At 46.5% G+C, this 9,777-nt stretch overlaps 1 protein-coding gene across 1 annotated transcript; it reads left to right on the plus strand.

The window, feature by feature from the left end:
• Nucleotides 1-173: 173 nt before the first annotated feature.
• SUPT4H1 (SPT4 homolog, DSIF elongation factor subunit) lies at nt 174-5,109 on the plus strand. Its single transcript, XM_035140163.2, has 5 exons — nt 174-331; nt 1,325-1,431; nt 3,291-3,346; nt 3,779-3,832; nt 4,757-5,109. Exons 1-5 carry the CDS (start codon nt 263-265, stop codon nt 4,822-4,824), a joined length of 354 nt encoding a protein of 117 aa, XP_034996054.1. The 5' UTR covers nt 174-262; the 3' UTR covers nt 4,825-5,109.
• Nucleotides 5,110-9,777: the final 4,668 nt, after the last annotated feature.

A 9,777-nucleotide genomic window follows, 5' to 3' on the forward strand; every position in this document is an offset into this window, starting at 1 on the left:
GCCAAGACAACAAGGGAGGAGCGATTCGCCGAAGCCTTCCAGCTCGCGCGAGTTGCGCGCGCACACACAGAGAGATTATGCAGGCGAGAGTGTGTGCAGGATGGGAAAGCGATGGAACCATAGAGCTTTCGTTGGTTGAGCAGAGGGGCCGGAAGTCGTGTGTCGTCGCAGCAGAAGTGACACGTTCCGTCACTCCACCCATTTGTTTATTTCTTCCTTTCTAAAGCCGGACCCGTTCGCCGCTGGTCGATCGGTCGCCGCCATGGCTCTGGAGACGGTGCCCAAAGACCTGCGTCACTTGCGAGCCTGCCTGCTCTGCTCGCTTGTGAAGGTGTGTGAGCGTGTATTGTCCGGTTCCACTTCCGGATAAACCGGAAGTCCCTGTTTTTGATTACGGGGAGCCACCCTGGAGGAAGCCAGTGTGGGTCCTTTGCAACCCTGGGGACCCCCTACAAAGCAGGGTGGGGGAGCTCTGAAGGTAGTAGCCCTTTCTGTTCCCTTACCCTCGTTGCCTGTTCACGGTGTGCTTCCAGACCATGGAGGTTCTGATTTAGCCATTGTGGCTCATGGCAGAAGTTTCTGGAGTTATTACTCTGCTGCATTTAATTATTTATTGTGTTGAATGTATATGTCACCTTCTCTTCCAAAGTTCCGTACATGGTTCTGCCCCTCCTCATTTAATCCCCACAACAACCCTGTGAGGTGAGCTAGGGTGAGAGGCACTGACCGCCTCCCAAGGTTACCCAGCGAGCTTCATGGCTGAGTCAGGGATTCTAACCCTTGTCTCCAAGGCCCTAGTCAGACACTCTGACCATGACAGCACTACTGGGTCTCAGACAACACTATGTGAAGGATCCCTTCTGAGACTCTTTGGAGGCCAGTTCCCCAGTCCTGTCAGCACCTATCACTATCGGGCAAAGATTTTGAAAATTTTATTTTGACAGGTCTTTAGCCTGACTTGACTTTATTTATAACTCACCTAATAAGTGAATAGATGTATGAGAGGTGTGTGCCATTCATTATTTATTTACTTATCAATAAAACAATCACAATAAACCAAGCACCCATATAATACATTTTGATTTGGCCACAGTGTTAGTGTCTGGATTGGTTTCATGTGCTTAAATTTTTGTGGTTTTTTCTACTAGTTTTAGAAATGAATTTATTTATAATAACTCATTGGTTGCCTTGTGAGGAAATTATGGAATGATTCCTTGAAAAGGTTGTGCTCCAGCAGGTTTTTTTGTTTGCTTTATTCAACCTCTAGTTGTAGAAGCTTCCTTTTGAGTTCCTTTTCCTGATTTAATTTCATCTTGCTCTTCAGACCATTGACCAGTTTGAGTTTGATGGTTGTGACAACTGTGACTCCTACCTGCAGATGAAGGGGAACCGTGAGATGGTTTACGATTGCACCAGCTCTTCCTTTGATGGGTGAGTCTGTTTACTAATATTATTTATTGGATTTCTTACTCCTGCTTGACCAGAAGGTCCCAGTGCAGCATACAACAATACAGTCGTACCTTGGAAGTTGAATGGAATCCATTCCGGAAGTCCGTTCAACTTCAAAAGATTCAGAATCCAAATTGCGGCTTCTGATTTGCTGTAGGAATCAGCCTGCAGCCAATCAGAAGCCGTGGAAGCCCCATCGGATGTTTGGGTTCCAAAAGAACGTTTGCAAACCGGAACAATCACTTCTGGGTTTGCGGTGTTCGGAAACCAAAACGTCCGAGTTCCAGGGCATTCGGGATCCGAGGTATGACTGAATAAAAATGTAATATTTACTCAGTTAAAAGAACATACAGAAATCCCTCCCCCCAAAAAGAGCAGGGGCCACCCATGTGCCTGCAGTTTTCTCTGGCATTCACATCATACTGCAGTGGATTTTTTTCAGTTAACCACACCCAGTTGTGATGCTTTAAGACAGCTTTGCTTGGTTAGAACAACAGCAGCTGCTTGGGAACCCAAAGAAGTGGAGTCCATAGGCCTATAAGTAACATGGGCTTATACAGAGGCATTATGTTTACACATGTGTAGAAATTAAGTCATGTAATAAGCGGAGGTTACAGTTAGCTAACAACCCTATCAAAAGAGCAAAAGCAACATTGCAGAACAAGGTAATAGATTCATCTATTAGTATCAACAAATTCCTTCATACCTCTTCACAGACACCTTGGCTCTTATAACATCCTTTCACCCAATATCTTCTTCACACTTCATGCTGCCTTTACATCTTAGGCTATCTAGCAATACCTTTTTCTACCACACTACCCACCCCTTGCTGATATTAGCTTTGGGGCAAGCATTAAACACACTAGGTTGCAATGTGTGCTTGGCTGTGGTGTGGCACCCACAGCCATTTTTCCAGCAGGGTTTCTTGGTCATTTGAGTGTAAGCCGCCAGTGACAAGACCAAGGTTTTTTTGACTGGTGTCTCTATCCAGCTGAATGATCATGGAAATGATAGCAGGGCAATTATCTATGGTATGCAGTGTTAAGTAGGAAGCTGAGTTCCTTGGAGATGCAAGATGTTGGAATGAGCTGGGCTCATGTGCAAGGGGAGGCAACTGACACAGGCAAGTGACACATTAGGAAGAACTTCCTGACAGTAAGAGCTGTTTGGCAGTGGAATTTGCTACCAAGGAGTGTGGTGGAGTCTCCTTCTTTGGAGGTCTTTAAGCAGAGGCTTGACAGCCATATGTGAAGAATACTTTGATGGTGTTTCCTGCTTGGCAGGGGGTTGGACTGGATGGCCCTTGTGGTCTCTTCCAACTCTATGATTCTATGAAAGAGGAGCAGTTGCCTGCCTCTCAGCCTAATAATTCTCCCCACATCTGGATTGTGTAACTGAGCCCCGTGGCCTCTTGTATGGAACAGGAAAAGACACATAATATAGCAGTAACCCTGTTAGTATATTAGCCCCAAGAAGGCTGGAATACTGGTTGCTTTTGATCATTCTGGGTGCCTTTGTGGGCATTGGATGTATGCAGTGAGGAGAGGCCCCATTCACTGGCAAAGCATGTGCTGCTATGAAAATCTCCAGATTATGAGCAGGGAATTACTTTTGTTTAAGACTTCCTGAGAGTTGCTGCCAGTCAAAATAAATAGTGCTGGGTTAGATGGGCCCATAGTATAAAGCAGCCTTGCACATTCAAGGTGAACAAGCAGTGTTCTCTGTGGATGAGTGAGGTGAGGGTCCCCTTCAGGCTGAAACCCACAAGTGCATCGTCCTCAGAGTAAGCGTAGTTGGTGTGACGTGTTCCTGCAGTTCTAACTCTCCTTGTCCTCTTGCAGCATTATTGCCATGATGAGCCCTGAGGACAGCTGGGTCTCCAAGTGGCAGAGAATCAGTAAGTCCGCCCCCTTATGTCCTTTCGCACTCCGCCTTCAGCATAATTATGGCAAATGAAAAGGCAGATCAACCCAATTTCTCTGGAACTGGCTGTAAATCTTCAAGCGGTTTGCTGTTTCCTCTGTGTGTCCCTTTTGGTCTGCTACCATTTGCAATTGAAGCAGCTTTTAATAACTTCTTCCATTGTTTTGTCCCACACACCTGGGGACCTTCCACCCCACCCCATCCCCATCCTGTTACTTTCTTTAAACCCTTTTTGCAGCTGTTTGATTCTCAGTTTTCCTCACTGCAACTCTGCAGGCTTACCAAGGTGGGGAATAAGACTGTTTTTGTCCGTCTTTCTTCACTGCTGTTCAGGATGGCCCAGGCTCCCCTTTCTTAAAGTTGTTGGTTTAAGGAGTGATAACCAGAACATGTTCTCTTCCCCCAGGTAATTTCAAGCCCGGTGTGTATGCAGTGTCTGTGACTGGCCGCCTACCCCAAGGTAACTTACCAGGCTTTTAGTAAGAATTAAAAGTTTTTCCTTGCTCTCAAAGTTGAGAACCTTGCTGCTCAATCAGGCCCAAGAGGACCCTTTTAGTCCAGCATCCTCTTCTGGCCACCTAGATCCCCTTACGAGAAGCCAACAAGCTGGACATGAGATCAACCTAGGTTGATAACTTCAGACATTTCCATCTTTTTTGCTACTGAGCCTGTGCTCATCTGGGCATTTCTGTCTTGAAGGGAAGAGCTTGCACAATATCACTAGAACTCATGGACATCTAATGAAGCTGAATTTTAGAAGTTTCAGGCCAGGCAAAAGAAAGTCCTCGTGCAGTGCATAGTTAAACTATGGAACTCACTCCCACAGGAGGTAATGATAGCCAGCAACTGGATGGCTTTTAAAAAAGCATTGAGGAGAGGGCAATCAATGTCTACCATCCATGATGCCTATTCTCTGCTTTCACAGTTTGGGGCAGCAATGCTTCTGGATACCAGTTGCTGGAAACTGCAGGAGTGCTCTGGTGCCCAAATCCTACTGAGGGTTTCCCAGAAAATGTGTCTGCTTGACTTTGTGCGAACAGGATACTGATCTCGATGGGCCATTGGTCTGATCCAGCAGGCTCTTATCTTACTTTATGTATGTAATGGGGGAGGAAAAGGAAGAACTAGGCTCACAGAAAGAGTATAATCGGTCACCATGATTAACCTTGCAGCTGGTTAGGAAATTTGCAGTTTCAGGATGTGATGCGTGCACACAGAGATGTAGATAAAACCCACTATGACAAAGCTTTGGGAATAATCTTTTTCTTGGATTTTGCTAATTAGCTAGCTGCAGGCTTGCTAATGCCACATATCTTTTCCTTTTACTTCCTTGCCTCTTCTCCCCACCCCTTAAACATACGTAATACTTTTCTTATTGCTGCAGGCATCGTTCGGGAACTGAAGAGTCGCGGTGTGGCCTACAAGTCTCGGGACACAGCTATAAAGACCTAAGGAGGAGACGTTCCACCCACCCCTCAATTGACGCCCACACAGGCCTCCATTTCAGAAGAGACTCCCTCTCAGAACTGGCCTAACGTTAAGAAACAAAGATCTCTTTGTGGGTGTGGGGTCTTTGTCTGGGGATCAAGAGTGGACTGACTGCACCATCCTCCTCCCTGCTAGCTGAGCTAGAGAGGGGCCTTCCTGAGAGGCTGTAAGTAGGAGCTACAGCAGTTTTAAGTGTTGATGATTTCTGTAAATATTCCTAATAAATTTGGTTATGGTGTCAGAAATTCACATCCTGAGGTTGGCTGTTTTCCTTGCAATCTGCAAAACATATAGAGCTGAAAGTCATGTGTGTGTGTGTGTGTGTGGACGACTGCTGTTAAGCATGTACCTTAGGCTGCAGGTTTTGTTCTGATATGGATGTGTTATTTTCTGGGCCGGGTGTGTGTGGAATGTGGCCCTCACAGATTGCTGGACTGCACTCCCATCAGCTGCAGGCAGGATGGCCCGTGGTCACAGAGAATGCAGTGTTGTCCAGCAGCACCAGGAGCATCTACTTAGTTAAGGTGTGCTGGGGAGGGTGACCAACAATAATTAAGGGCCTGGAAACCAAGCCTTATGAGGCAGGGTTGAGGGAGCTGTGTATGTTTAGCCTGGGGAAGAGGTGAGAGGAGAGCCATCTTCAGTTATCTGAAAGGGTTTCACGTTTCTGCTATTCCGGACGAGAGAACCCAAACCAGTGGGTTCAAATGACAAGAAAGGAGATTCCGATGAAACATTAGGAAGAACTTTCTGACGGAGCTGCTTGGCCATGGAACAGGACCACCTCAGAAGTTAGCGGAATCTGCTTCATTAGAAGTTTTTTTTAACAGAGATTGGATGTTCACGTGTTAAAGATTCTTTAGCTGTGATTCCTCCATTGTAGGGGGCTGGACTAGATGACCCCTGGGGGTACCTCCACCTCTACAATTCTATGATTCCAAGGTTTTAGTCTTGTTTTAAATGTATTTGCTGTTTTTGTGTTTTTAGTTATTTAGTGTGCAAATCGCCGTAAGACAGTTGCTTATAGAAGGTGATAAATCAATTGGTGATGATGATGATAATGATTTAGGAATATTGAACACGGCAAGAGACATTGGGAAATGTGAATAAATTGGAATACAGTGGTACCTCTGTTTACAAACACAATTGGTTCCAGAAATCTATACTTAACCTGAAGCGAACTTTCCTATTGAAAGTAATGGAAAGTGGATTAATCCATTCCAGACGGTCCGTGGAGTACTTAAACTGAAGCGTACTTAACCTGAAGCGAACTTTCCCATTGAAAGTATTGGAAAGTGGATTAATCTGTTCCAGATGGGTCCGCGGAGTACTTAACCCGAGGTATGAGTGTAATTGGTTCCGGAAGTCCGTACTTAACCTGAAGCGTACTTAACCTGAAGCAAACTTTCCCATTGAAAGTAATGGGAAGTGGATTAATCCGTTCCAGACAGGTCCGCGGAGTACTTAAACTGAAAGTACTCAAACCGAGGCGTACTAAAAACCGAGGTATGACTGTAGTTTGGGTAGAAATGAATGCATGACCAGCCCTGTATTTCTAATGATGGCCACTAGGAGGCAGTGCAGGACTGTTCCTTGGAGCAACTCCTTGTAGCCTTCCAACCATAAACCCATTTTATATCTTTATCACCCACAGTGACCCTTGGCTCTTGAATTCTTCTGGTTTTTGAAGAAGTGATTGCGGTCATTGCATCGCACAACTTCCAGCCAAATATGTGTAACAGGAGTGGGGAGTATTGCGGCCCTGCAGCAGTTACCAGACTCTTAACTCCCACCAGCCCCTTCAACCAGCATGGTCAGGAATGATGGGAGTTGTTGTCCAGCAACATATAGAGAGCCCCAGATGTTTCCTCCACCTGCCATAGAACTCTTTTCCTTTTCCTTTTGTAGCCACTTGGGGAGGTGATCATTGCTAAACTCGCTTTACAGAGCGAGACTTGGCCAAGGCCACAGAGTTTCATTTATTTCTAAAAATATGTATATACTGGTACGCCATCAAAAATATGTATCAAAGTGGTTTACAATATTAAAATGCAAAAACCATACAATAAACCAGGCATCCCCAAACTGCGGCCCTCCAGATGTTTTGGCCTACAACTCCCATGATCCCTTGCTAACAGGACCAGTGGTCAGGGATGATGGGAATTGTAGTCCAAAACATCTGGAGGGCTGAAGTTTGGGGATGCCTGCAATAAACCCTTAAAAAGAGTTGAAAATGCACACCGATTAATTAATGTGGAAGGATGTATTCTTAAATTGCCTGCTTATGCCTGGAGGAAAGAGAAGTTTTCATCAAGTGCTGAATCTTTGTTCGCAGTGTGTTCCACAGGACTCAGTTCCTTGTTACTGTCAAATGAGCCTCACCAACTCAGGAAACAGGCCAATGGTGCTCCTGCAGATAATCTGAATGATCAAGCTCTGGGGTATGAGGGGTTCAGGCAATCCCTGAGGTATTGAGGAATACAAGTCTGTGGGGAGGTGGGACTTGGACCTTGAACCCTGGCTCTTACGATCATGCACCCTTTCCCCCACTGGTGTCCCCAAATTGGTCCTCCTGAGCTCTGGAGCCTTTCTTTGCCCCTGTTCTCTCTCAGTCCAGGCACTTAATCTACCCTGGTGATTCAGCGAGGTCCCAGATGTTGCTGAACCCCAGCTTCCATCATGCCTGGCCATTGGTCATAGGGACTGAGGCTGATGGGAGTTGGGAGTCCAGCAGCATTGCCCACTTCTGCTTAAAAAGAGAAGAGGGGGAAAGGAATTGAGAAATGGATATACAGTGGTACCTTGGTTCTCAAACTTAATCCATTCCGGGCATCCGTTCGACTCCTGAAACGGTTCGAAAACCAAGGCGCAGCCCAATGGGCTGCAGGAGCTTCCTGCACTCAATTGAAAGCCACATTGGATGTTCGGCTTCCAAAAAATGTTCGCAAACCGGAACATTCACTTCCGGGCTTGCAGTGTTCGGGAGCTAATTTGTTCAGGAGCCAAGCCATTTGAATACCAAAGTACCACTGTATTCCCTGGACCATCCTCTGGACTGGTGACAGATCAGAAAGATCCACACTGCTATGGGGGAAGAGGTGCATGGATCAAGGAACTCCACCCACTTAGCAGCATGTTGGTGGCAATATCTGTCCACGCACCAAGGCACTCTCCATCTAAGTCAGGCACTGGTCCATCTAACTCAGTTTTGTCCACACTGACTGGCAGCAGCTCTCGGGATTCAGGCAAGAGCCTCCAGCTCAGGTGTGTTGAAACCCAGGACAGAGGAATAGGGGTCCTTCCACATTTGAGTTCCTGGAAATTCATTCCAAACACTATCCTGGTTCTCATGGAGTGCAAATGGAGGTGGTAAAAAAATTATCGTCCTGGACTGGTCTGCTTCATGGCACAGAGCATGTCTTGACTGCTCCCTCATGCAAAATGAATCCTAGTATATGTGAACTCCAGGCTGGCTAGAAAGGTATTTTGAAAGCTAGTGTGGTGTAATGGTTAGATCAGGCATCCCCAAACTTCAGCCCTCCAGATGTTTTGGCCTACAATTCCCATCATCCCCGACCACTCGTCCTGTTAGCTAGGGATCATGGGAATTGTAGGCCAAAACATCTGGAGGGCCACAGTTTGGGGGTGCCTGGGTTAGTGCATCAGACTAGGACCATAAAGACCAGGGGCTCAAATCTCCACTCAGCTATGAAGTTCACCAGGTGGCCTTAGGTCTGTCACTGTCTCTCAGCCTAACCTACCTCACAGGGTTGTTGTGGGGATTAAGTGAGGAGTGGGGGGGGGAGAACCAGGGACACCCCCTTTTGCTCCTTGAAGGAAAAGATGGGATAGAAATTGAATGAATAAAATATTTTGTGTGGAGGAGCTCCCAGCCGCTGTACGAGGTGCTGGGAATCCAAAAGAGGTTTTTTTAAAAAACCACTTCATTAAATAAAACTGTGACCTAATTCCATGACACAGGTGAGTGTTGCTGAACTACAACTCGCATCATTGCTGACTATTGACCATACTGGCTGCTGGGAGTCGGAGTCCAGCAATCTCCAGTGGGAGCATCAGGTTCACTTTCCCTGCTGTAGACAGGGATGGTGGAATCCTCAAAAGAGGAATCATAAAATTGTAGAGATGGGAGGGACCACATGGGCCAGCTTGTTTGACCCACTGCCATGCAGGAATCACAGCCAAATGAACCCTGACACCCAGCTATCCAACCTCTGTTTAAAAACCTCCAGTGAAGGAGAGCCCAAGACCTTCTGAGAGAGTCCCTTCCTCTGTCAAACAGCTCTTATTATCAGAAGGGAGTTTGATCTAACAACATATACAGAACCTAGGGATGTGGGTGCCGCTGTGGTCTAAGCCAGTGAGCCACTTGGGCTTGCCAATCAGAAGGTCGGCATTTCAAATCCCCATGGCTGGGTGAGCTCCCGTTGCTCTGTCCCAGCTCCTGCCAACCTAGCAGTTTGAAAGCACGCCAGTGCAAGTAGATAAATAGGTACTGCTGCAGCAGGAAGGTAAACGGCGTTTCTGTGCGCTCTGGTTCCCGTCACGGTGTCCCATTGCGCCAGAAGCGGTTTTAGTCATGCTGGCCACATGACTCGGAAAGCTGTCTGTGGACAAACGCCGGCTTCCTCGGCCTGAAAGCGAGATGAGCGCCACAACACCATAGTCACCTTTGACTGGATCCAGGGGTCCTTTACCTTTACTTTTACCTTTAAACGGAACCCATAAGGCCAAAGTAGGAGATACTGTTGGGAGGGTAATCTTCTTCTTCTTCTTCTTCTTCTTCTTCTTCTTCTTCTTCTTCTTCTTCTTCTTCTTCTTCTTCTTCTTCTTCTTCTTCTTCTTCTTCTGCGATCAATCGTATCCGAGTAAGATTGTCTTCCATAAACACGGCTTTAA

Source organism: Zootoca vivipara, chromosome 15 (genome assembly GCF_963506605.1).
Source record: "Zootoca vivipara chromosome 15, rZooViv1.1, whole genome shotgun sequence".
Classification (NCBI taxonomy): Eukaryota; Metazoa; Chordata; class Lepidosauria; order Squamata; family Lacertidae; genus Zootoca; species Zootoca vivipara.